The 27,939-nt window shown below is 44.8% G+C and overlaps 1 protein-coding gene across 6 annotated transcripts in view; it reads left to right on the top strand.

Annotated features, from left to right (window-relative positions):
• TGFBRAP1 (transforming growth factor beta receptor associated protein 1) overlaps positions 1–17,724 on the top strand; it is a 68,086-nt gene extending 50,362 nt beyond the window's left edge. For all 6 annotated transcript variants that reach the window (XM_053588920.1, XM_053588922.1, XM_053588919.1 and 3 more), the window contains 7 exons: positions 2,356–2,697; positions 4,603–4,660; positions 7,086–7,229; positions 9,076–9,219; positions 10,291–10,450; positions 12,143–12,576; positions 14,918–17,724. In XM_053588920.1, coding sequence (XP_053444895.1) covers positions 2,356–2,697; positions 4,603–4,660; positions 7,086–7,229; positions 9,076–9,219; positions 10,291–10,450; positions 12,143–12,576; positions 14,918–15,094 — 1,459 coding nt within the window. In that variant the 3' untranslated portion in view covers positions 15,095–17,724. The remainder of the gene's footprint in view (positions 1–2,355; positions 2,698–4,602; positions 4,661–7,085; positions 7,230–9,075; positions 9,220–10,290; positions 10,451–12,142; positions 12,577–14,917) is intronic.
• The last annotated feature ends 10,215 nt before the right edge of the window (positions 17,725–27,939 follow it).

Here is a 27,939-nt window from a genome sequence, read left to right as displayed (position 1 = left end):
TTTTTTTTTATTGTTGGGGATTCATTGAGGGTACAATAAGCCAGGTTACACTGATTGCAATTGTTAGGTGAAGTCCCTCTTGCAATCATGTCTTGCCCCCATAAAGTGTGACACACACTAAGAGAAGCAATTATTTCTTAAATTAATATTGTTCATATTAAGTGATGTAAATCCGATGTGTTGGTCTCATCTGTTCCTGGGAAGATCAGTAGCTTTGGGTGTAAATAAATCCCTTGCTCCTTTGCAGCAAGGCGCTTTTCTGCCGCCTCTTGTCTTATCCCTGCAGTCTTGGAGCCCTCCTTACTGCTCACAGGCTCATCCCAGAACATCTTTTTCTCATGGATTGACCTGAAGCACCAGGTGAATGGCCACAGACATACTCCTAGAAGGGTTCTCTAATTTTATAAGAATAAATGTAGGCCTATCTATTATTAGGAGAAGATGACTGCACTTGACTGTATTATTACCCTCTTAATAGCTTGACTTTATTTTTTTTAAGTCTAGATTTTTTAAAACAAATTTTGTTTTGGAAATCAAACAGATGAGAGGAGGGAATAGCTCGACTTTGAATTGGTTGAGCTATTGTGGCCGAGGGAACTGCTGTTTGAAGAGGATGAGTCCCCTTTCCCTTCCTATACCCCAGGCCACCATTGCTAATAAATCACAATTTTTTTTTCTTCATTGAACTGAGACTTGTCCTCAGACTCCTTCTCAGTGCAGAGCTAGAGGCCACAGCTGCCAGCTAGTTGTGGCCGGTGTGTAAGAGGAAGCTGACTTCCCATTCGCATCGTCGGGGCCTGTGACTTGTGTCTGTTCCTCTAGATGTTCTGCAGCTTGTCCTTGTGTCTGGTAAGCTCAGCTCTTCCTCCATTCAGCAAATGCGGCCTGAGCATCAGAGCAAAGGAAGAATAGGGAGACCATGCACACGCCCCTTTGGGAAGTGGGTGTGGACCCCTTTACAGTGCAGCTACTGCTCTGCCGTGAAAGCAGCATAAGGGCTGCGTCAGCTAGCGGGGGAGTCCCAGAGCTTTCCCAGTGAGCAGAAGCTTCCCAGATCAGGAATCATGCTTGAGGCCAGATTGCCACGTTGGACATTTTGAACAAGATAATTCTTGATTGGGAACTGTCTTGTGCATTTGGGTGTTTCAAAGCAACAACTGTGGCCCCTTCCTGTTAGATGTGAGTAGCATCCCCCAGTCCTGACAAAAATATCTCCTCTGGACATTGCCACATGTCCCCTAGGGAACAAAATTGCTTCCCACTGACAGCCACTGCTTTAGGCAAAGGAAATATCAACAGCAGAAGCTTAGGAGGCATGAACTTCCAAACAGACCAAGTAATTAGGGACAGGGGAAGGGTCATGGTGTGGGAGAGATGCTCAAGGCTGGAGTTGTAAGGTAGTTTGGTGTCGATTTAGTAAGGTCCTTGTATGCCAGATTGAGATTGAGATTTCTCCCGTGAATTGTACAAACCACGGAAGGTCAGGAGAGGCTGAGGGTGTACAAAGTGGAAAGCAAGGGAAAGGGTGGCTGATCAGAGCCTGGATGAAGGTGGATGCAGTGACCACGGCAGGCAGCATGGGTCCTGGGTCCTCCCTCACCATGCCTTGAGAGGTTTCCCACAGCTGGGTCTGACATTGGGCTGGGGTTGAGACCCACAGTTCCTGTTATGATTATAGCCCGAGCAGGCTGGAGGAGAAAAGATGACAGAGAGACCTACAAAGAGTCAGAGGTGGGACATGACTAAATATGGATTCCTGGGCCTTAGGAGGTTAGGGTACTGTGCTGGCCACTTGCATTGCATCCTGATGTCATGCTCTGGAATTCTGTGGAGATGCCACAGAAATGGCCATGCAAATACTTCTGTCTCTTCTGTTGGAAGACATTGGTGAGGAAATTGTGTCCCTATAAAGTCCCTTCTTTAGGGATCATTCCACAGATCTGTTTATACTTTAGTGCCAGTCAAGTGTTGGCTTCAGAAGACCCGTGACACTGCTGGCGTGTTGCTGTTTCTGCCTTGTTTGCTGGGAAGCCCGGCATTCACTTGGGTTGAATCACTATGATTCAAAAGCATCATAGTCTTTTGATGTTCCCCTTCCACACTGGTTGTTGGCTGTGTACGTGTCTTCACCCCGTCCCCTCTGTTCTCTTCCATAACAAGTTGGCAGCACCCAGTTCGACCGTGCTTTGCTGCACTTGCAGATCAGGCCAGTCGCTCTGCGGTGCCCACCCTGTCCCCAGGTCCCCCGCTCCTGTGAACACGTGCCGACCCGCACTCCCCTCCAGTGCTGTTTTGTGTGCCTATGTGTACTCTTTCTCTCTTTTTGCTTCATTTAGTTTGACACTGTAATTGCAGAAGCGGCCAGCTTGACGTCCGGGAGCTGATCTCTCTCTACCCCTTCCTGTTGCCTACCTCCTCCTCCTTCACCCGGTCCCACCCTCCTCTCCACGAGTATGCAGACCTGAACCAGCTGACCCAAGGGGACCAGGAGAAGATGGCCAAGTGCAAGCGATTCCTCATGAGCTATCTGAACGAAGTCCGCAGCACAGAGGGAGCAAATGGCTACAAGGAAGACATCGACACAGCCTTGCTCAAGCTCTATGCGGAGGCCAACCACGACAGCCTGCTGGACCTCCTGGTCACTGAGAACTTCTGCCTTCTGACGGATAGTGCCGTCTGGCTGGAGAAGCACAAAAAGTGAGTGTTCCCTTCTCCGGCCTTGCTGTACCAGGTGCTGAGGACTTTTAGCCATCGTGGTGTTTGGGCTTCCAAAGATCCATCCAGTGACTGCCGCTGCCCAGCATTCCTTAGACATCACTCTCATCACGGTCTCCCGACCACCTGAAGGGCTCTTGGAGGGCATTTGTTCTCTGATTCATTCTTTAACTATATGGGGGTATGGTTTGGAATTAGTCATGGGCTTCTGTTAGTAAATGAAGCAATTTTTAGATTTCCTCTCTAGTCAACCTAGGATTCCCCTGTGGGAAAGGCCACATGTGCATTGGTGAGATTAGTAATGCGCTTTAGTCATTGATAACAAAGTTAAATAGACAGATATCTAGATAAATGGGCATAACGGTAAGCTTCTTGATTCTGTGATACAAGGTATGGTTTAAAACTCTGCCGTCTTTATGTGCATGAGTTAGTAGGTGTCCTTATATATAGTGGGTGGTTAAGACATACACACTGGCTTGGTTGGGCCTGGAAGCTTCTTCATCCTGGGCTGATGGTCACATAACCTAACCATTCTAGGCCTCGGATTTCTTATCTTTAAATATGAGGGGCATTGTTTGATCCCTCAACTCTATGGAAGCAATAAGAGTTTTGACTGTGACTCTTGTTAAGTATTTGAAATGGTGGAAGTATGGATGAGGTCTCGCAGGGACCAGGGGTTACTATGCTAGATCCCATTCAGGAGCCTGGGAGGACACAGGCTTCCATGTGGGTATTGGCTGTGTCAGCAGCTTCCATACGTTCCTCTAATATGCTAGGGAGCCATGGTCTTTTGTTTAGGAGCCAGGCCTTGTGGTAGTGATTCAAGATGATAGGATCTGTAGAGTCAGTATAACTTCCTAGAAGTTTAAGGGAATGATAAGGATTCAAGTGGATACGTCAGTCTCTTGAGAGTTTACTCTTGGAGGGAAACTCTTACCTCTCCCTGGGTCGGCTCACTGCAATGACCTGCTGCGGGGAGGACCATGAACCTTGCACATACACAGGACTATGGGAGGGTGCCGAGGGTTCACCGCCCTGGGCAATGCCAAATTTATTGCTAATCCTTTCTGTTTATAACTGAGGAAACAGAGGGCTGGGGAAGTTAATCTACCTGCTCAAAGTCATCCAGTTTATAGTAATCAGACTTGGATTGAAACTCAGGTCCTGGAACTCTTGGCACCCTCCCCAGGATGCTCCCTGAGTCCCTGAGGTCTGCCATGCCTGGACACCGTTCACATTCAGGCTTTTCACTCCTTCTTTTAATAACTACTCAGGTGGCATAACATTTGGTACCACGTGGTGAGTTTTAATAATGGCTAACTGAAGAGATACGAAATCATGTTAATATTTGGAGCAAATTGTAAAGCAATTCCAAATATTTTTCCATAGTATAGTTGCTATTTTCTTTTTCAGCTCATCTTAGATTGGAATCAGATTCTCTTTGGAGACTGACAACGTACATTTTTTGTTTTGTTTTGTTGAGACAGACTTTCACTTTGTCACCCTCGGTAGACAAACCTCAAACTCTTGGGCTCAAGTTATTCTCTTGCCTCAGCCTCCCGAGTAGTTGGGACTACAGGCACCCCACTACAATGCCCAGCTATTTTTAGATATGAGGTCTCTCTGGCTGAGGCTGGTCTTGAATCCATTAGCTGAAGTAATCCACCTGTCTGGGCCTCCTAGAGTCCTAGCATTACAGACGTGAGCCACCGCAACTTTTAATACCATAAGTAAACACAAATGAGACTCCTCCAGCTATTTGAAATGAGTTACTGAACTCTGAGTTGAATAGAACATGGAGGTGATTGGGACCAGGGGTGCGGCCGTGTGGGGCCCACTGCACAGCGGGTGGGAGGGGGTCCTACTCACCATGTTGTTCTCTTGCAGGTATTTTGCACTTGGACTGCTCTATCATTATAACAACCAAGATGCTGCTGCAGTTCAGGTGAGTTCAAAAGCATTTTTATACGATTTTAAAATCATTATCATTGAATTTAGTGTTTCTTAAAAAAAAATTTACAAGTTGATGGAGACAACTTTTGCCTGATCAACACCCTTTTTTAGAAAGCGAATTCCTTGAGAAATGTTGGCACAAAATTTTATTATTTTTAAAAACTTTACAGCTCCTTAAAGAACATTATTGAGGGTGGCACCTGTGGCTTAGTGGGTAGGGCACCAGCCCCATATACCGAGGATGGTGGGTTCAAGCCCACCCGGCCAAACTGCAACAAAAAAATAGCCGGGTGTTGTGGTAGGCGCCTGTAGTCCCAGCTACTCGGGAGGCTGAGGCAAGAGAATCGCTTTAGCCCAAGAGCTGGAGGTTGCTGTGAGTCCTGTGACATTGCGACACTGTACCGAGGATGACAAAGTGAGACTTTGTCTCTTAAAAAAAAAAAAAAGAACATTACTGAGACTGAGTTTTTGGAAATATAAGAAATGAAAAAGATGTGATTTTTCTCCTGGAGATACCAAGCATATGACATCGCCACTGGAAAATTAAGGCAGTGAGTGACGGCCAGATACATCATCTCCACTGTTAATGATGAAGACTCTTGCCACTGAGCTGGGTCCTCACGTCACCAAAGCTAATGAGGGCCAGTCTTTTGCCCAAGGCCGTGCCACTGGTCTGTGGTAGAGTAGGGATTTGACTCTGTGTGGCCTCGGCAGGGCTATCGCACCATGAAAACTGAACACGGTGTTGATTTGTTAGCATTGTCTCTCATCTCCCACCTTACATCTTACTACTAATCTTGTTTGTTTGGAGATAAGAGTCTCACTTTGTTGCCCCCGGTAGAGTGCTGTGGTGTCATAGCTCACAGCAACCTCAGACTCCTGGGCTCAAGCGATTCTCTTGCCTCAGCCTCCTAGATTACAGGTGCCCGCCACAAGCCTGGCTATTTTTAGAGGCGGGGTCTCGCTCTAGCTCAGGCTGGTGATCTGCCCACCTTGGCTTCCCAGAGTGCTAGGATTCCAGGCGTGAGCCGCCGCACCCGGCCTTTACTACCGATCTTGACAAAAACCTCATCTCATGCTGTCAGGAGACTTTCACACCTTCTGCTATTGATTATTTGCTTGTATTGCAATATGTAGGAATTTCCTGATAAGCCTTTATTTTGTGAGGCACCAAGAGGATCAGCTGTATTCACCCAGCTCAAGTGAACTTGGTGACTTTGGCAAAGCTGAACATGTATTTAGTGGCTTTGAGAAACTATTATGGTAACGTGATTGCAGAGCAAAGTAAAAAATAGTGGGTTCCCATCAATGTGTACCCAGTGGCCAAGAGTAGATTTGGGTGTCAAAGATACAATTGTTATTTTTTAAAACATGGTGTTATCAGAACTACAACTTGACGTAAGTGCTGTCAACATTAGCACATACGTATGTGTCCAGATATATGGAGAGAGATTTGTAAACTTAATATAGAATAAATCTCCCACATAGGAGATTAGTAAAAAATGGCATATTTCAATCTCCCTGCATAGGAGATGTGTAAAAAAAATGGCACATTTCCCTACATAGGAGATTTGTAAAAAATGTATGTATGGTTATTATTTGGTTTGGAGGACACAGTGTTTAAGAAACTAGTCTCATAAAAAGAATGTTCCTATGTGACTTAAGAATTACAGAGCACACTGCTTGCTCTGTTTGTTGGGTACCTGGCTGGTGCTGTGGCCCCAAGGTGTGGGAGGAGGACAGGGGGCGGTCATGCTGCATGGCCAATGCAGGGTGAGCCCTCGTACAGCCTCTGTCCCCACCACTCCTGTGCAGTGCTCGCTCCTTCTGGGGTCCTGAAAATGAGCTTCAGTTAACACAATGGGGACATTCCTGGATGAAATGGCACAAGGCTTTTTATCACTGTAATCTATCCCCCTTGTGCAAAAGACAATTAGAAGCCAGAGGACAGAGCCACCAAAGCTTTTTAAAAAACTTAATAAGTGCAAAAGAGACTTCAAAGTCAAGGATTCCTGTGATGGAAAAGATGGAAACAGGGGCTAGCAGATGCTTATAGGTGAATCTCTTCTGTGTCCAGACATTATCAACTATCAAAATGAAGAAACATTTTTAATACACTTATCTCTATCTGCACATTGTATTAAGTATTTGTGATTGTATTGTTAAGAAGAAAAATAACTTGGCGTTTTTTTTACTTCTTGGACCTTGTATTTTTATATTTCATTATTTCTCAAAAAAAAATTAAAATTGATTTAAGTGTTCACAGTTTTTCCAACTACTTTTCAAAGTATTAAAAAAGCTAAGTAAACATAGCCTCTTTCCGAGCTAATTCTAAAAGATATGTACTTTTCCATTTTTATTATTTTAAAATGTTATTGAATTTTTTTTTTCTCTTTTTGTTTTTTATTCCTGTCCAGTTGTGGGTGAACATTGTGAATGGGGACATCCAGGACTCCACGCGCTCGGATGTGTACGAGTACGTCGTTGATTTCCTCACCTGCTGTGTAGACCAGGAGCTGGTGTGGGCCCACGCCGACTGGGTCCTGCAGAGGAGTGAGGAGGTTTGTGCTTCTTAAATGCATTCTTATTTGGGGTGGGGATGGTAAAAACAAAATACCTTGATTTTAGGTGGGGAAAGAAAGCTACCTTTCGACCTCCCCCTCTGTTTTCTTAGTTCTTTTTTTATAAATACCTTCCTTTGAACCATCTGAATTCTAGCTCTGAGGGCAGTTCTGCATTTTGGTGTTTCAGAGACATCCTGTTTCTGGGGTAAGGTCACTTTTATAGAAGAGCAAGAAGCATTGCCAGCTCACATTCTAACGTCTTGAAAATACCTGCTTCCTAATCCCCCACACCCCTTCCCTCCAAATGAATGAAGTGTAGCACTGTTGTTTTCTTGGCGCAGAATCGGGTGGTTGCTTTGCAGGATGTAGTTCTTGGGAGGAGAAAGCCCCCAGGCCTGGACCACATGGGGCAGACCATTGTCCTTGTCTCTGCCCCCTCTGTCCCAGTGTGGAGGTTGTAGTCTAGAGGAGGGAGAAGCTGTGGGCAGGGCTCAGCCGTCTTAAGGCTGAGAAGTGGTGACAGTGAAGAAGCCCCTGTTGGCTGTAGGAGGGGCAGAGTGCTCAGGACCGAGGGCCAGAATGCTTAGTAAAGCCTCACAGATGCCTGGGGAAAGATAGCAAGTGTTTCTGGTCTCACTGTTAAAAGCGTGTCCCATACATTTCCATAGCTCCCCTTGGAGAGACAAAATTCACTTTCTGATGCTGGACCTTTGTCATAAACGCAGCGTTTCTGAGTGTTGCATCTGCCTTTCTGAAACTTCAGTTGGAATATATTCTCACATTCTCCCTGGTGCTGTCTTGCCTGGACTGTCGGGGCCCATGCACTTTGTGTTTACTTTACTCCTTCTTCACCGCGCCGCTCTGCGCACCACAGGTCACAGCACACTTACACTCACATACACCTGCAACACGGATCCGGCACTCTTGTCAGGTTTAGGCTTCATTGATCATAGAGGAGAACAGCAAAAGATACACAGAATTCTGTGTGCCATGCACCTGACGTATGTCATCTCTAAGGGGGTGCAACGACCCCACAGGTGGGCGTTAATTACAGAAGAGGAATCTGAGACACAAATCCAGGCTTACAGAACCTAAATTCCACAAGTAAAACTGCTGTGCTGTATTTCTCACATTTTGGGTTTGTGGAATGTGTGTGTGTGTGTACACTGCAATAGCACAGGGACACGCAGCTGCTCGGGGACGCAGGACTGATTTTCTTTCCTACTTGCCTCATCTGCCTTTCTTTAGAAGTCAGAATTAGACGAGTGCACTCCATTTGATGGGCACAGGAAGGCAGCCTGCAGACTTGTTTGGGACCCGAGGCTGAGATGTCAGATGATCCATCTGTCATAAATAACCCAGAAAGCAGATAATCCATGTCAGAGAACTGAGTTTATTGCACTGAATTGTCAACAGTTTTGATGTATTTTTTTATATTCTTCATCAAGTGACCAGCCTTGTTTTCGAATGATCTTACTGTTACAAAGTTATTCTTCTATGGGTTGTCAAGACCTGCTACCAATTCATTCTTTAGTTTCCAACCCTTTAGAGGAAATTCCTGCCGGCTATGTAAAGAGAGTTTTAGAGTTTGGGCCTTTCCTGTCTTGGTTTTATGCCCTTTAGTCTTTGTGCTTCAGGCTGGATTGTTTTTCTGTATTACTATATTTTTTAAACCACTTTATTGAAAAATGATGGGATACAAACGCTGTACATATTTGATGTACTCTATCACCATATCTGTAATGATGATTTTATTGAAAAGTATGACTGTGCAGTGACCAAAAAAAGATGGAAAGCTGAGTTTAAAAAGCACAATAACTAAACTAGTGCTCTTCTTTTTCAGGTTGGAGTTCAAGTTTTCACCAAAAGACCTTTGGACGAACAGCAGAATAGTTTTAAGCCAGATGACATTATCAGTTGCCTTAAAAAATACCCTAAAGCTCTTGTTAAATATCTGGAACATCTCGTTATGGACAAGAGTCTGCAGGTAAGCGCTTCAGAACTTAGACGAAAGTGCGTGGGATGCAACAGCACAGGAGTAACTGAAAAGGGAATTTGACCATAACACTTTTGACACGTGGTTCTAACTTAATGTTTTGTGTTACCCAGGTACTCAGACTGTACTTGGTGGTCTAGGTAACTTTTTTCCTTTTTAATCTTCCACTTCATGTCTACTCAGCTAATTTTTTTTTGAAACTGAGTCTCACTATGTCACCCTCAGTAGAGTGCCGTGGCATCACAGCTCACAGCAACCTCCAACTCTTGGGCTTAAGCGATTCTCTTGCCTCAGCCTCCCAAGTAGTTGGGACTCCAGGCACCCACCACAACGCCCGGCTATTTTTGTGTTGCAGTTGTTTAGCTGGCCTGGCTGGGTTCTAACCTGCTACCTTCAGTGTAGGTGGCTGGTGCCATAACCACCGTGCTATGAGTGCCAAGCCGTTAATATTTTTCTTTTCCTTTCCTCCTTTGACATTGTCCTTAAAGAGACTGAGAGAAGCTGTACCTCTTTATAGAATACCTAAATTGTGGCTGGGCACACAGTGGCTCATGCCTGTAACACTAGCACTCTGGAGGGTCAAGGTAGGAGGATTCCCTGAGCTCAGGAATTCAGGACCAGCTTCAGCAAAAGCGAGATCCTGTCTTTACTAAAAACAGAAAAATTACCTGGGCACTGTGGCGGGCACCTGTGGTCCCAGCTACTCAGGAGGCTGAGGCAGGAGAATCACTCAAGCCCAAGAGTTTGAGACTGCTGTGGGCTATGACACCATGGCACTCTACCGAGGGCAACAAAGTGAAATTCTGTCTCAAAAAAAAAAAAAAGAATACCTAAATCCTATGTCCCCTATGTCTCAAAATGAGATGGAACCCTTTTTTTTAATATTCCCCATAGATATTAAACTCGTTTTCTCTGTCTTGTGATTTCTGAGAGGTTTTTCATCCAGCAAGGAGCACCTGCCCAGCTCATCTCCCATCTCAGCAGCCCTGGCTGGTGAATGAGAGCTCCGGGCTTCCCACTTGCAAACACTGTCTGTTTCCTTGGATTCCCCATTTCCTACAGAAAGAAGAGTATCACACACACTTAGCGCTCCTCTACCTGGAAGAGGTGCTGCAGCAGAGGACCCCCACCAGCAGCCAGGGTGCAGAAGCCACCGAGACGCAGGCCAAACTGCGGCATCTCCTGCAGAAGTCTGATTTGTACCGAGTCCACTTCTTGATAGGTGAGGAGGATTTCAATATTCTCTCCCTTTAGAAACTTCTCTCCAGGGAGTGGAGGGAATCAGAGAGAAAGGCTTTGGCATAGCTCCTGGTTTTGTTTCTGGGGGTTGATTCTTTCACCCTCTTTTGACAGGGTCGGCCTTTCTGGAGGGAGCCGTGGGCTTCTTGTTGCTCCCACCCTCTGCAGGTGCACAGTGCCCTTTCAGTGACCTGCCCTAGTAGGTGTGGGATGTCTGCGTGTCTCTTGACCATACCTTTTTTATTTATTTATTTATTTATTTTGAGGCAGAGTCTCACTATATTGCCCTCCGTAGAGTGCCATGGCATCACAGCTCACAGAAACCTCCAACTCTTGGGCTTAATGATTCTCTTGCTTCAGCCTCCCAAGTAGCTGGGACTACAGGCGCCTGCCACAACAGCGGGCCATTTTTTGGCTGCAGTTGTCATTGTTGTTTAGCTGGCCCGGGCCAAGCTCAAACCTCCCAGCCTTGGTGTATGTGGCTGACGCCCTACTCATTGAGCTATGGGCGCCGCCCTCTTGACCATACCTTTTCAGCCTTCTGTACTCAGCTTCAAAGCACTAAGTCAAAATTTGTTCTGATGGCTTTAATAGCCCATCAGTGCTTTGTCAGCTGGCTCTGTCCCAGCGGCCCACTCATGGACTGCTCAAGACTTGAGGCTTCTCAAGCGGCTGGAGGAAGGTAGCGTAGGTATCTTGGGAGGGATCATTTTTGCAATTCTTCGGGGTGTAGAGACCATAGTTTCTGTACTGTGTGTGTAATGTGCCACTGAGCAGCCCGATGCTCACTCCTGATAGAATCAACTACCTAGTTTCTTATTGCATTTGATGTTATAGAATTTCTGGACTTGTACTCACTGGGGTTAGTGACACATTTTTCTTATATTCATTATTCACAGTAATTGACATTCTATAAAGTGTCCATAAACACTGAATTTACTGAACTGTTGTTACTAATGGAAATACGGGTTACATTCCTGAAAACCTCTGGTCACAACATTTTTATCAACTGATGAGTACTTAAGCTTGTGTTTTTGGGTGTTTCTGCCATGGTCATCAGGCCTGAGGGCAGCCCCATGTAGCCAAGCCCCAAATGAAATGCCTATAACTGAGTATTAACCATAGCTGGAAACTGAGAGTTGTCCTTGGAATACCCCTTCCCAGTAGGAGGAGAGCTGAGCTGATGATCTTATTATCGCTTCCTAGTGTACAGATGGGGTGGGAAACAGGTGACTATCAGTGAGACACAGCCCTGGAAGGGCAGTGCTTTGGGCAGGACTGATGATTCTGTGGGTTATGTCATTTTCCTTATGAGCTGGAGGCTAAATTCTAGGAGAAATATCAACATAAAAAGCCTTTTTTTTCAACCTTTTATCAAGTCATGTAGATATGTATTTTTAGTAGTATAAGCCTGTATTTCTTACAGTGAAATACATACTTCAAATTGGAATAAAGAGGTTCAGCATGCCTCTTGGAAGGGATGTTAGGGAATATAGCGTTCTTCTGTCTTGGTCAAAGATACTGTTCAGTGTCACGGACAACCTCATCTCAGTCATCTGGGTGGCTGGGTTGGTTTGTCTTTTTTGAAACTCAGAGCAGTCGCGCTGGATGGGCATGTGGTGGGCCCCACAGCCCCAGGCCCTGCCTGTTTATGGTTGTGGGTTCCATCTCCCAGAGAAGATCCAGGGCGCAGGCCTGCCCATGGAGCGCGCCATCCTTCACGGGAAGCTGGGTGAGGACGACAAGGCCCTGCACATCCTGGTGCACGAGCTGAAGGACTTCTCTGCGGCCGAGGACTACTGCCTGTGGTGCTCCGAGGGCCGGGACCCATCCCGCCGTCAGGGCCTCTTCCACACACTGCTCTCCATTTACCTCCGCGCCGGGCCCTCCGCCCATGAGCTGACCGTGGCCGCCATGGACCTGCTGAACCGCCACGCCACAGAGTTCAATGCGGCCCAGGTGCTGCAGCTGCTGCCTGACACATGGTCTGTGCAGCTTCTTTGTCCGTTCCTGACGGGGGCCATGAGAAACAGCGTCCATGCCAGGAGGACCATGCAGGTAGCCGTGGGCCTGGCCAAGTCAGAAAACTTAATCTACACCTGCGACAAGGTGAGTGCCCGGCCCTTCAGGATGAGCTAGCTTCTTGGTCAGTCGATGTTTTATTGAAGACAGATTTTACGTATCGAAAAACAATCTTTCTTGGTTTTTCTTTCTATCTCTCTGACTTCAACACATCAACATTCGATCTTCTATAGAAGCTGAGTCTGTGGCAGCAGAATGGAGGCTGGGCTGGCAGGTGTGACATGGGTGCACTTGTTCTTCTGTTTTGGCCACTGATGCAGACAGTGTGGCAACTGCCAACCCTTAGCCAGCACTTTCCCGCCTGCTACCATTTCATCATCATACCAGTTTTATGCAGTACCTACTATTATCATCCCCAATGCTCAGGAGAGGAAACTGAGGCAGAGAGGAGTCACACAGTTAATAAACGGAAGAGCTCAGAAGTGCCTCCCAGGCCAATACAGAACTGCACACTCCTGGTCCCCCGTCTTCCCCCTCTGGAGAATTCTTTCTTGTGTGGCCTGTGTTCCATGTGGCTGGCAGAGCGTTCTTTCCAGAGCAGAATCCACTGTATCGCCTCCCACATCCAGGCGGTGGCTGCTCCCTGTGGCTAGTCGCACCTCCCGAGGCCCTTCTCTCCCCATGTCTCTCTGCTTCTCAGCATGTGTGCTGGCTTTAGTGGCAAGAACTTCCCAGACGTGACACACTTTTCGTACAACTTCCCTTCTGTGCACGCTGTTCCCACTGACTGACATACTCTTACCTTTTGTTTTTGTGCCTGACAACGGCCCACTCTGAATCCAGCCTAAGTGTTTTTTTCCTCAGTGAAACCATCTCACACCCCTAACAGATTGATCACCTTCTCTTTTGCCCATTTGTACACCTTCTGCATGCCATCACAATTGTCTTCCTTTGCTATGAGACTTTGGGTTCTTTGAGGGCTGGGAACTGCATTTATCTCCAGATCAATATTCCTAGGGCCAAGGTTGTCATGTTGAAGATGGCTAATCAATGTTTGTTGAAAGACTGATGCAACTAATAAGTGCAGGATGAATTCACTGAGTTGCTGCTTGACCCTGTCAGTAGATGGGCTTGCCTGGGTTGACCCAAGTGAATGGTGCAGAAAGACTTTGTAACTTGTGAGACTCAAGTCCTGTTTATCAGACAGGGGCTGATGACATTATGGCTCAGTTTCATTAGTTACTTCTAAAGAAATGGAATTCTGTTTCCTAGAACCAGTCTGGAATGTGCCACATTGACGGTGCAACTTTGACTATGTCCCTTATTTGTACCTTAATTTTCTTATTTGCAAATGAAGAAACTATGGAATTAGATAACTTATATGGTCCTATTAAGCACTAACATTCATGACTTTGTAACAGGCCTCGACTGAAATGATCAGAGCTCAGGGAATATTAGAGAGAGGATCTTGTATAGAAATGCCTTGTCCAGGCAAGCATCCATTACTTTTGTAAAATAAGAAAAGCTGTTTTATAGTTCTTTTACTTCTCTAGTTAGTAAGACTAGTTTTATTTTCATCTTTTTTTAAATTTCAGATTAATATGAGGGTGCGAACAATTAGGTTACAATGTTTGCATTTGTTAGGGAAAGTCCCTGTTGTAATTGCGTCCCACATGCAGGAGGTGTGCCATATGCCCTTACACCGTGCCCATTAGGTGGGAGCCCACCATTCCCCCCACTCTCTTACTCTTCTCCCTTTCCCCTCCCCCCTCCACTAACTTGATATGAATTGAGTTTTTCTTTTGTGTGGGTATTAGTTATCTACTGGCTTCGTTTTAGAATTGAGTACATGGGATTCTTGCTTCTCCATTCTTGTGATACTTTACTAAGAAGAATGTGTTTTAACTCCATCCAGGTTAATACAAAAGAAGTGAAGTCTCATCTCTTTTAATGGCTGAATAGTATTCCATGGTATACATTTACCACAGCTTGTTAATTCATTCCTGGGTTGGTGGGCATTTAGGTTGTTTCCGTATCTTGGTGATTGTAAATTGAGCTGTGATAAACAATCTAGTGCAAATGTCCTTATGATAAAATGATTTTTTTTTTTTGCTTCTGGGTAGATGCCTAGTAATGAGATTGCAGGGTCAAATGGAAGGTCTATTTTGATTTGTTTGACGATTCTCCATACTTCTTTTCAAAGAAGTACTAGTCTGCAGTCCCACCACCAGTGTTTCCTTCTCTCCACATCTGCAGCTTTCAGACTGTGTGATTATTTTTGCCTTTAATAGTTTGTTTCAAGATAATATTAAAATAATCCTCATCAGTAATAATAATGCATGAGGTAAAGTATGTCAACTCTCAAAAACCAGAAAGTCACTACTTAATTATATGCAACAGAATTCTCAGTCTTTCTTTCTCTTTGCAGATGAAGTTGAAAGGAAGCTCAGTTCGGCTGTCAGACAAAAAGCTTTGCCAGATGTGCCAAAATCCCTTTTGTGAGCCTGTGTTTGTTAGATATCCAAATGGTGGTCTCGTGCACACGCACTGTGCTGCCAGCAGACACACGAACCCCAGCTCACCCAGCCCTGGCACCCGGACTTGAAAAAAAACTTGGCCTGAAGGCACAAGGGGAATTCCAAGTCCTTTACCAAGCCTGCTGGATGCAAAGAAAGAGCAGACAGCCAGGCCCTCTGTGTCCACCAGGACGAAGGGAATACATCTGGGTGCCTTTGTCCACGTGAAACAAGGACTTTTCACTTCTGACTACTCTCTGTGAATGTACATGGAAAATCCCTGAAAATCCCCCAAATAGAGACATGCAAGAGTTCACCTGTCCAGGAACATAGTTAGTAATCCAAAACAAAAGTCTACTTCGAAAGAAAGTGAGTCTTCCCTGTATAATCCAGACACAGATGAGGGGTTTACGCCACCCCAGCCCCTCCATTTCTAGACACACATCTGCTTCAGTGTGGTATGAAGTGAAGCCCTCTCCTGCCTGGGCAAGTGACCAGAGCACAGGGACCTGTGGTGGGCAGCCTTGCATTCCAACAGAGGTGCGTTCTCCATCCATAAGGTGATTCTTTTTCCCAGGGTAACCTAGGGGCCCTGCCTTTGCCCTTAGAAACAGCTGATCTTGGGGAAGGATCTGGTTCCTTTCTTCCCTTCTGGCTCTCACTCGCCAAAAGATTTTGCCTTGTTTACCCAAGCACTCACTTTAGGGTAAATTCATATGCTTCTGGCTGCCTAGCAAGTGAAAATCTATTTAGGAACCGAGAAAGCCGACCTTAAAGAAGGTGGCAGAAAGGAGAATGTCATGGTCAGTGAGGGCCCAGGTATGTGTTCCTTTCCTCTCCGTTATCTGCTGATCTGAAACTCCATGATTAACATGTTTGTCTAAACATTTAAATTTGTCTGATCATTGTAATTTTTCTATTGTTTAGAAAAATTCATCTGTCCTATTCATTAGGAATATTTTCTTTCATTAGAATGTACCTCCTAATGAATATTTGGGAGATTAAAAGGGAAATGTGATGAGCACAAACTGAGCGTTCGTTCCAGGAGAGGCCGGCTTTCCCCTGGCACTTTTTAGGAGGGCAGGCCCTGGGTACCCTGGAGGGTACGTTTGCCCCGCACACCCTTACGAGGATGTCCAGTCAGGCTGCTTTACCCTCCAGCACTTTAAGTGCCTGCTCTGCGGTTTTCTGAACATGCAGAAAATGCCTCTCATCCTAACAGTCGTCTGGGGATTCCCTTTGTGTTTCTATGTGAAGTCATACGAAGTCATGACTTTACACAGAAACACAAAGGAGTCAACTCCATCAAGCTGGAGTTGTTGTCACTTCATCCCCCTCTTTTGAATTTCTTCATTGTGGTTATTGATTCTCTTAGGAACTAACAGTAAAGACAGTGCACCCCTTACCATAATGCTTGGAAGACAGGTGTTAGTTTGTACCAGGACAAGAGAGGACCCTGGAACACCCCCTCTCTGTATCAGCCCAAGGTGGGATAAGGAGCTAGCTCATCCTCTGTCCTTTAAAAAAATCTTTCCTGTACTAATAATGGTCAGCGTATTTTTTTTTTTTTCATTTCGTGATTCCAGTTGGGCCAAGGTACAAAAGCATCCATGTGTTGTTTGAGGTGGGGGGAGGAAATTAGCACCATTTTTTCCTAACTATGTTTCAATTATATAAAGAATAAATGATGAAGAAATTCTCCTTGTAGCTCACATGTATGCTGTATCCATTGGTATGCACTCAGAGCCTGGTCGTGAGTTTTACCCTGTGGGTAACTCTTAAAGAATGGTCATATTATTGTGTATATTATCAATACAACTTGTGAATTTGAGTTTATATTTCTCAAAGAACGAGTTACCCATGTATGCAATATTGCACTCTAAAAAGCACTGTTTCCTCTGTACACAAAATGGGTAAAGTCTTGAAAAAACTCTGTGATTGCTCATTCCTGACTTGGGGACACTAGTCTCTTTTCTCTGAACGCTGATCAATATTTTGGAACATTTGTCATCCTTTAGAATAGTGGAGATTAAAGCCGAGCAGTTTTCCATCTCTACTAAATCTTTTAGCACAAGCAGAATTCTATGACAATATGCAGAATTATCCGGTATGTTAAAAACCATACCTTTCTCTAACCTTTCACTCCTACAAGCCCTTTTCTGAAATCGTATTTTTAAGAGAAATATATGGTTCTTTCTAACAGGCCTGCTGATTTGTGACTGTGCAGTTGAATAGAGCAATTAGAACCACCACTCAGGCCTTTTCTCCCTCATTAGGTTCAGTGTAACCATTCTAGTTAAAACAGCATGAACTGAATTCAGTTTACATTCACCTTCCGTGGGCAGTACCATTTGGTTTTATGAACTGTTTATCTGCTGTTGCCTATCAAGGATTAATGTAGGAGTGTCCTGTGCACTGGGGTGCATGGCTCCTGCTGCTGGGCTTGCTAAATACACTCGCTCACCTCGGGATTGTGGGCAGGGAGCCATGGCCTGGCACCATTCAGTGGACGCCTGTTAAGACGCATTGAGTGGCTCTTACTTTTTGCTCTCTCTCCCATAGAAACCTTTGTCCCTGCAACTTTATCTCGCTCCAATTGGGTCCCAAATACACAAGATGTACAAATGTAAACTTGTTGATTTTATTAAAATTCTTTTAGTTATTTGTTCTTTCTGTAATTTTTTTGTCAAATAAAAACCATCTTGGTGGAGTGCAGGTTTCCGCTCAACATCATACCTAGTCTAGGGAGTCCTAGAATCCGCACCTCCTGGCTCTTCGTGACACCTGTCCCTTAAAGTCTATTTGTTACTGTACCAAATTTTAACCTATCTGCTTCTGAACCTGTCTCCTGCGTATGTTTAGGGCAATCCTTGACATTTGTTGCCTTCAGATTAATCACGTGCTGAGGGATTGAACCAGGGAGGTTTCTGATTACTTCTTAACATACTTCACCTTCTGGCTAAATGCCCTTAAATAAGCCTGCTGCTCTTGGATTTCTAACCCTGAACGTATTTAAGGAATATGACTCTTTTTTTCTTTTTTAAAGATTTTAAATTTTGCCTCGTCCCCTAGGACATCGTTTAGGTCAGGTCTCTGAGCCCTCCCGTGAGATTTCAAAGCACTTTCTCCTGCTCTTTCCTTCCTGGTCTGTAGTGGTCTACCCCCAAGGAAAGGGCCGTGTCTACACAGGTGATGTCCCCCGACTACTCCAGCCAGCCTTACTCCACATTCCAACTGTGTGTGAGTAGAAGTCAAGCGTCCCAACTCATCCACATTTCAAATGGAAGAAACAGAGGCAAAGTTGGTTTGGGTGATTTTTTTTTTTTTTTTTTTTGAGACAGAGTCTTACTCTGTCACCCTAGGTAGAGTGCCCTAGCATCATCATAGATCATCATAGCTCACAGCAACCTCAGACTCGAGCTTAAGCCATCCTCTTGTCTCCGTCTCCCAAGTAGCTGGGAATACAGGTGTGCACCACCACATCCAGCTAATTCTTCTATTTATAGTAGAGACATTTTCTCACTTTTGCTCGGGTCTTAAACTCCTGAGCTCGGACAACCCACCTGCCTCAGCCTTCCAGAGTGCTAGGATTACAGGCATGAGCCACCACGCCTGGCTTCAGGTGATATTTTTTTAGAGTCTGAGTGGGCAACAAGCCAGGGCTATGTTTCCCACCTGCAGATCCTCCACCTGGTACTTAACCCACCCTAAGTGAGGTAACCAGAAACCAACTTGGAGCTGACTATGTTCAAACGATTAAGCATGCATTGGCAACTATAAAATTGTTTTCTCATTTTTACATCATTGGTATCTGGAGGTCCATTAGCATATTAGAAAACAAGGAACTGAGGAGGGGTCCATTTAGATCACTGGTTCTCAACCTTCCTAATGCTGTGGCCCTTTAATACAGTTCCTGTGGGTCATGACCCACAGGTTGAGAACCACAGATTTAGATGGATACAGCTGACTGAATGTGAAGTGGTGTCGGAGCACCGGACTGAATTGTGAGACTAGCACAAAGGCAGGGTACAAGGCCTGGGGGGGTGGGAAGAGAGTGTAAATTGATGTCCTAAATGTGTATGCCGGTGGAGGCAGAGACTGGCGTAGGACTCAGTTAAATGGGCTGTGACTCGTATTAGGAGTAATTAAATATTAACTAACACCCCGTTTGCTCTCAGAACATCTGTTAACCTTAGCATTTGAAATGAAAATGTATAAGAATCTAGACCATATGGACTAGAGGCCCTTTCACCTTCTCAAAAAAGCTGAATGGCTACAGCAATGTCCAAAGACTTGTGAACAGTTGTTGGGAGATAAGCGCTTGAATTAATGAAGACTGCTTTTCCTTAACTTGCAGCCAGGGAAGGGAAACAAACAGCCATAATTCAGCCTGCAGTCCAGAGTCGTAAATTAGTTACATGAGGTCACGTGGGAAGAAGGGGTTAGCAACACACACAACTCAACAGCCAAGTGTGAATTGAGAAGTCAAATCATATTTCTCAATGTGGGGGGTATGGGGAAGTCTGGGTCTCCCCGGGTCAGGACACGCCCCCCCTGTGGTCCTGGACAAGTCATGTCACCCAGACCTTGGCAACCTCCCCCATAAACAGGTGGAGCTGGGCAGTGTCTGAGGTTCCTTCTGGTGTTAACCTTCTGTTCCAAGCAAGAGAAATGAGGGTGAGGGATTAGGTATGCTCTCAACCTGTAATATCTGCCCTATAGGACTGGGGTCTCCCAGGTAGCCCCATCAGTCCCACCAAGCTCAGGTGCTGTCTCTTGTGTGGCATCCCATGGATGCGTCCTGTGGGTGGGTGTGGGTGTGTTGAGCACTCCCAGGATCTCATGGTGGTTCTGTGATTGGAAAAATGACTCAATAACCTGCCTCCGCTGGATCAGGCTCGCCTGGGGCATGAACTAAGATGAGGCACCGTACTTCACACTGACTCACCTGGGCCTGCTGCTGTCTGGGCACCCACGCACATCTATGATGTACCTAGCTTAGCGGTGTGCACGATGATGGAATTGAGGTGGTCAGTCTGCCCACACTCACCTTCCCTACACACCTCTGCAGCCAGCACGTCACAGTAAAACCCCACAATCTATTTCTAAGTTGTTTTTCAGAACATCTGGGGACCTATGGACAATTATTGACTGGAGCTGCTAAGTAAATATAACTGAAATCCTAAACATTTGCTTTCTTAAGAATTAGAGCACAAGAGCATATTTCCCTGATTGTTGTTTATAAGACTAAATAATGCACACTTTAAAGAGATTTGATTTCTCTTATTTCAATCAATTTATAAGAATGTATTCACTTTATGAGTAAACATAGTCAGAAACTTGATTTTATGTCCAAAGCGGGGGGTAGGGGAGGCAGGGGTGAAGACAGGTTATCATATATTACCGACATGGCTGTATTTACGTACATTTTCCATGTATGTTAGTTTTCTTGACATTTTATTGTGGTAAGATATATATATATATAACATAAAATTAACAGTTTTAACCTTTTTTTTTTTTGGCCGGGGATAGGTTTGAACCCACCACCTCTGGCATATGGGACCAGCGCCCTACTCCTTGAGCCACAGGCGCTGCCCTGTTTTAGCCATTTTTTAAATGTATAGTTCTGTGGCATAAATACATTGACACAGTGGTACAAACATCACCACCATCTGTCTTTCAAAATCCTCCCAACCAGAAACTCTGTATCTATTAAGCAATAACTTCTCATTGTCCCCTCCCCCAGCCCCTGGCAACCATCATTCTACTTCCTGTCTCTATGAATCTGACTATTCTAGGTAGCTCACAGAAGTGAAGTCACTTCAGTATTTGTCCTTTTGTGACCGTCTTAGTTCATTTGGCAGAAGATCCCCAATATTCACTCATGTTGTAGCAGGTTCCAGAATGTCCTTCCTTTCTGATGCTGAATAATATTCCATTTCATGGTTTTTAAATAGTGTTTTAGTTACCAAAAGTGTGCACATAGACTATCTGCATTGTTATTTTATACAGAAGCAGAATTGCTACTTTATATATTCATATCAATGTAGGAAATAGAACCCTGTGTCAGCCCATCTAAAAGTCAACCATTTATCATCTTAGTCCCGTCCGTTGGGCTAAGCCCAGGAATAGTCGAAGGCAGGCTCTCGAAAATGAATTCAAAATCAGCACACAGTCTTTGTCAACAGGAGTGGCTCAGAGATTTCCCCATCCATGACATGACACGTGTTTGCCTGCAAAGATCTGCATAAAGCTGACTCATAAACAAGGGCCAGACTAAAAGTGACCAGAGCCAAGACAGCTGCCTTGTAGGTCAGAGCAGGTGACACCGTAGGCAGGGGTGTGTGCTTCATTGGCAGGTCTCCTACTAAAAGTCTGCACGATTTCCATCATTGTTTTCTAGCCTCCTTTATATAAAGCTCTGTTGCATTTTAGAAAGGGAAGAAGCTGTGCCCTGTCCCAGATCCCTAGTCATGCCCCTCCTTGGACAATTGCTCTGGCTATTATGGCTCTAATTTCTGTTTTCGAGTAGGTCACCACTACATGACACCTAGGAGTGAACAGCCTGCTGAAGCTGACCACAGGATAGGAAGGGGGCATTTCCCCTTGCTCTCCTGGGATAGCAAGAAGTGAGTTTGCAGGCAGTGTAGACAGACAGTGTGCGTGTGTCTGGGTTTGGCAAAGGAAGGGCTGGTATTCACTGTTTCCTGTCTTGGCAGTGAGAGCCAGTGTGTTTCCTTTGGCCAGGCCCCTTCTCTGCTACTGTAGATTTCCTAATTTGTTTCCACACCTGCCTTGCAGGCCTGTGTCCTGGGCGATCCGGTGTGGAACTGACCACAGTGAAGGTTATGTAATTACAGGGGGATGATTGGCTGTCTCAGCACATCTGACATGAGACATCCTGTAAACCTTCATTATCTCTGCTCCCATAACTGTAAATTCATGCAACAGAATGTTGAAACATGCCGCGGCACTGCCAGTTTCCTATTTGCGCTCGATTTGTGTGCCTACTGGTGTAATTTTTGGGTATCTTGCATTTGTACAAAGACTAGAAAACAAGTTGCTTCCTAAGCAGCCGACAGGGAAAGTCAGCTGTTTCCCAAGCTGCTATGGCCATGGCCAAGCACACTGTATTAGGGTTTTCCAAAGAGAGAGAACCAATAGGAGATGTGTGTGTCTGTGTGTGTAGAGAGAGACTTATTACGAGGAACTGGTTCATGTGATTCTAGAAGCTGAAAAGTCCTTGCCATCTGCAGCCTGCTAGCTTGAGACCTAGGAAAACCAGTGAAGTCATTCAGTCTGAGTACTAAGGCCTGAAAGGTGGGGGCTAATGGTGTAATCCCATCTGAGGTCAGGACAAGATGACATCTCTCATGCTTGCCAACTCAAGCACAGGCAAGTGGGAAAAAAAAAAGGGTGAATTTCTTTTTATCACCTTTTTTTTCCTTTTTAATTGTTTGGGATTCATTGAGGGTACAAAAAATTAGGTTACAATGATTGCATTTGTTAGATAAAGTCCCTCTTATAATTGTGTCTTGCCCCCAAGAGGTGTGCCATGCACCATGATCCCCCTTCCCTTCTCTCCCCTCTCCCCACTTGCACATTCCCCTACCCCCCCTTGTATTAGCTCATCTACTGCCTTCATATTAAAATAACATTGGATTTTTGCTTCTCCATTCTTGTGATGCTTTCCTAAGAAGAATGTGTTCCACCTCCATCCAGGTTAATATAAAAGATGTAAAGTCTCCATCTTTTTAGTGGCTAAATAGTATTCCATGGTATACATATACCACAATTTGTTAATCCATTCCTGGGTTGGTGGGCATTTACAGTGTTTCCACATATTGGCGATTAAAATTGAGCTGCGATAAATAGTCTAGTGCAAATGTCCTTATGATAAAAGATTTTTATTTCTTCAGGGTAGATGTCTAGTAATGGGATTGCAGGATCAAATTGGAGGTCTAATTTGGGTACTTTAAGGATTCTCCATACTTCCTTCCAAAAAGGTTCTGTTAGTTTGCAGTCCCACCGGCAGTGTAAAAGAGTTCCCTTCTCTCCACATCCATACCAGCGGGCGGCGCCTGTGGCTCAGTCCGTAAGGCGCTGGCCCCATATACCGAGGGTGGTGGGTTAAAACCCGGCCCCGGCTAAACTGCAACCAAAAAATAGCTGGGCGTTGTGGCGGGCGCCTGTAGTCCCAGCTACTCGGGAGGTTGAGGCAAGAGAATTGCTTACGCCCAGGAGTTGGAGGTTGCTGTGAGCTGTGTGATGCCATGGCACTCTACCGAGGGCCATAAAGTGAGACTCTGTCTCTACAAAAGAAAAAAACACATCCATACCAGCATCTGCAGCTTTGAGACTTTGTGATATGGGCCATTCTCACTAGGGTTATGATATCTCAAGGTAGTTTTGACTTGCATTTCTCTAATGATTAGGGACGTTGAGCATTTTTTCCTATGTTCGTTAGCCATTTGTCTGTCTTCTTTAGAGAAGTTACTATTCATCTCTCTTGCTCAGTGATATATGGGATTGTTGGGTCTTTTTTTGTTGATTAATTTGAGTTCTTTACAGACCCTAGTTATCAAGCTTTTGTCCTCCTGTACAGCTAAGGAAACAGCCACCAAAGCAAACAGACATGCTATTAGAATGGTATTTACAAGCTTTTAGAAAGATACTTACACTTTCTCTACCTTTTGTTCTAGTCAGGCCTCCAGTGGCTTAGACTGGAGAGGACCCCCAGCTTTACGAAGGCCACCATTCAAATGCTAATCTCACTGGAAACACCCTCATGCACACAGACATACCCAGAATAAAGCTTAATCTGGGCACCCTGTAACCCAGTCATGCTGACATATGAAATTAACCATCATCTACATCCAGTGCATCAGGAAGATGGAAGGATCTGTCTGCCCAGGGACTGTCTGGGGCTGTCTTTAGTTAGTGTCCTCGTGTCCCTGGAGCACAGCCACAGTGGCACTGACCTATCCAAATTTATTGTCACATTTATGCAGCTGCAGAATTAGACATATCCTTGTCAGAGAGGAAGGCAATCAAGGGACTGGGAGATTCACCAAGAGTTGTATTTCATGCAAAAGGTGATGGTTTTTCCCTTTTCCACTCATGCATTCACACATGCGATTGTTCATTGGTTCCACAAGTGTATGTGCAGAGACTGCTATGTGCCAGGTATGGCACTAAGTTCTGAGGATAAAATGGTAAAAAAGACCTCTAGGCCTTGGCTCTGCTGCAGCTGTCTCTGAAGACAATTATAACACCATGGGACAAATGCTCGGAGTGGAGGTACGGGTAAGCCAGATGCAAGAGAAGGTGCCTGCAGTCAGGGGGAAAGTGCTCACCCAGGAGAGGGTGAGGGAGAGGGAGAAAGGCACACCCAGACGTGGGTGAAATGATGGATTTTGGCAATGAGAGAAAAAGTCAGTTTGACTGGAGCCCAGAGAGTCAACAGAGAATAGAGACAGATGAGGCTAGAGGGTGAGGCTGGTTCCTGGTTCTCAGTGAACAACACAAGGATCTGTGCTGTAGAAAGACTGGCCATCCCACATCTAAAGGACCACAAGACTAGCCATCCCACACTCTAAGGACCACTGCTGACACTGCTGCCTGGTATCCACCTGTTCATCTTGGCCTATACATGGCCAGCGTATTTAATGACATGGGAAGGGGGGCAGGAGATAGAGTGCAAAACTGTTTTAGCCAATCAGCTTATTGGAGAATATTTTGTTTTAAAAACTATTGTATTAATAGACATTTTGAGGTATAATGTCACCTCCTAGTTTAAATAATTTCAGTGGGCTCTGAGGGGCAGGGCTGTCCCTAGTTGTTTGGTGTCTGACCCTAGGGTGATTGGAGCAGGTGGATAGTGCCCCAGAGGGCAAGAGGGAGCTCCATAAAGGTGATTCGAGTGTGGGTGCTGAATGAACTGGTTTGTGTTTGGAAAGCATGCTGTGAGTGAGTTCTTCACTAGGAATTGGCTAGTCCCCAAAGGGCAGGCCCTTCCAGATGTCATAGCATCAGGTACAGAAAATAAAAGATATACATCCTTTTGATTAGGCCACTGGGGCAGCCACAACTGTGTGTCTCCACTTCCCAGGACAGAGAAAGGAACATAAACATGTTTAATATATTTCCCACAGCAAGGCAGGAAAGGCTGCCCCAGAGTGTTTGTCTGAGTCAACCTGGTCTGCTATAACAAAATAACTCAGACTGGGGGGCTGAAACAACAGACATTTATTTCTCAGTTCTGGAGGATGGAAGTTGAATATCAAGAAGCTGGCCAATTCAGTTCCTGGGGAGGGCTCTCCTTTTGGCTTCAGGTGGCCATCTTCTTGCTGTGTCTTCACGTGGCAGAGGGAGCTCTGCCTCTTCTCATAGGAATACTGGTTCATCATGACTGGATCGTGACTAGATCACATCCCAAAGGCTGCGCCTCCTAACACTATCACATTGGAGCTTGGGGATTCAAGATATGAATCTGGTAGGATAGAGAACTAGGAGAGTCTGGAAAACCATTCCTAGGCCCAGGCAGCGTGCCAGATTTCTGCTATGTTCAAGGGTTTCTTGAGTTAAGGTGATTCAAGTGGCCATGAGTAATCCTCTAAGTCCAAATTGGTTTCTGGGGAGATGCAAAAGACCGCTAATATTTGTTTCCCTATAATTTTCGATATAGAATTAGTGAACATATATTAATTAGTTTTATCCTTTGCAAAATGGCAAAGTTCTTTAATAATACATTCTAAGTTAAAAAGATTGTGTTTACTCTCCCTGGTATCTTCATAACTGGATTCATAGTCCAACTTGTGGCCCAAAGGAAACTTGGCACAGCCTATTGGCAGGGGGGCCATTGGTGGCTAAGTACTTCAGGACCTACCTAAGAGTTTTACAAATTGTTTATAACCCTGGCTGGTGGGACAGTAAGTTGACACACACAATTTAATTATGCAATTTAATTGTGGCCCCAGGAACCATCATTTACACTTTATTTTTTATTTCATTTTTCTTTTGGAGACAGAGCCTCACTCTGTTGCCCTCGGTAGAGTGCCATGGCATCACATCTCACAGCAACCTCAGTCTCTTAGGTTCAAATGATCCTCCTGCCTCAGTCTCTTGAGTAGCTGGGACACAGGTGCTGCCATTGTACTCAACTAATTTTTCTAATTTTGGTAGAGACGGGGTCTTGCCCTTACTCAGTCTGGTCTCAAACTCCTGAGGTCAAGCAATCCGCCCATCTCGGCCTCCCAGAGTACTAGCATTACAGGCCCATTTACACTTTTAGAAATTGATTTTAGGGAAAAAAATTATCAACTAAGCAGGGAAATTTATGTCAAGAATGCTTATTGCAACATTGTTTTAAAAACAGCCAACGAAAAGAAAAAAACCTTGAATATCCCAAATAGGGAATCCTTGAGGATCTGTGTCACCTCCACACAAAAGAGGACTACCGGCCATCAGCAATCACTTCAAAACATGAAAGGAAAAAAAGATAAAAACCAGGCCACAAAGTTGTGATACTGGTATGATCTGAATTTTGTAAGATACCTATTTTTATATAATAAAAAAGATTAGAAAACGTTTTTCTTTTAAAAGAAACTGCAACAAACACAGTAGTTGTTTGGTTTTATTTTCAATTTTACAAGGAATAAATTCCTTCTATAATTGAAAAAAAAAGTAGATTTTTTTAACTTAAAAAAAACTAGGGAATATTTATTCATATATGCAATTTTTTTACAAAATCTAAAACTTTTTTTTTTGAGACAGTGTGTCACTCTGTCACCCTGGGTAGAATGCCCTGGTGTCATAACTCACAGCACCCTCAAACTCTTGGGCTCAAGCAATCCTCTTGCCTCAGCCTCCTGAGAACTAGGCACCAGATGCCGCCATTTCCACTTTATTTTTTATTTCATTTTTCTTTTTGAGGCAGAGCCTCACTCTGTTGCACCCTGTAGAGTGCTATGGTATTACAGCCCACAGCAACCTCAGATTCTTAGATGCAAGTTATCCTCCTGCCTCAGTCTCTTGAGTAGCTGGGACTACAGGTGTTGCCACAATGCCTGGCTCGTTTTTCTATTTTTGGTAGACTCACTTTGTTCGGGCTGGTCTCAAACTCCAGAGCTCAGGTGATCTACCTGCCTTGGCCTCTCAAAGTGCTAAAACTTAAGGATGTTAGTGTCATCTCACATCAGGGGAAGGGGTCAACTGCTTATTTCATTGTTTGAGAAGGAGAAGGAATGACCCAAGAAAGCCAGAGTGGAGAGTCAAGGAATGAAGAGACCATGTAGGAAGAAGGAGGCTCACTAGAAGGTATGACACAGATTTAGAGATAATTCAGACAAAACTATTTAGAGCATCAACTCTGGAGATTACAGGACGCAGCCAGGAGCAGTCCCCTGGGCCTGGCTGCAGAGAGACCCCATGATGCCCACAGCCACCTCCTAGTCTTAAAGGGGCCCATTCCAGCCGCCTCTACCCTCACCCTTCAAGGGAGAAAGTGCTTTCTAGAAGTCTAGACTGTCTGTTTCCTGAAAGGCCATTGACATCTCTGATCCCAGAAAGAATCTAAAGGCCTTAGGGAAAAAGAGCCTCTTGGTTCAGATAGTTTCTCCCTTACTTCTGTTTGCTCTTTGAAAAGAAATGAAGCTTTCCGTTTTTCCTTGTGCATTTTTTAAATCAATCAGACTTGTTCATCTTTTTGGTGACCTTGTTTATCTGTTTCTGGTATAATAAGGCATTGAAAGGCTTCATGATACCACAACAACACATGGCAATGAGGGAATATGTCATTGCCATCTCGATGAGGGAAGAAATAAGAAATATATTTCCCCAAAGGACCATGAATAAGGGATAAGGTGAGGCAAACCTTTCTTTTAAAAACTTCCTTCCGAAAATGAACTTGGGGGGCGGGGGGTGGACAGAGACA

Source organism: Nycticebus coucang, chromosome 4 (assembly GCF_027406575.1).
Source record: "Nycticebus coucang isolate mNycCou1 chromosome 4, mNycCou1.pri, whole genome shotgun sequence".
Lineage (NCBI taxonomy): Eukaryota > Metazoa > Chordata > Mammalia > Primates > Lorisidae > Nycticebus > Nycticebus coucang.
The sequence above is the reverse complement of the archived record's forward strand: the minus strand, read 5'-3'. Positions and strand labels throughout refer to the sequence as shown.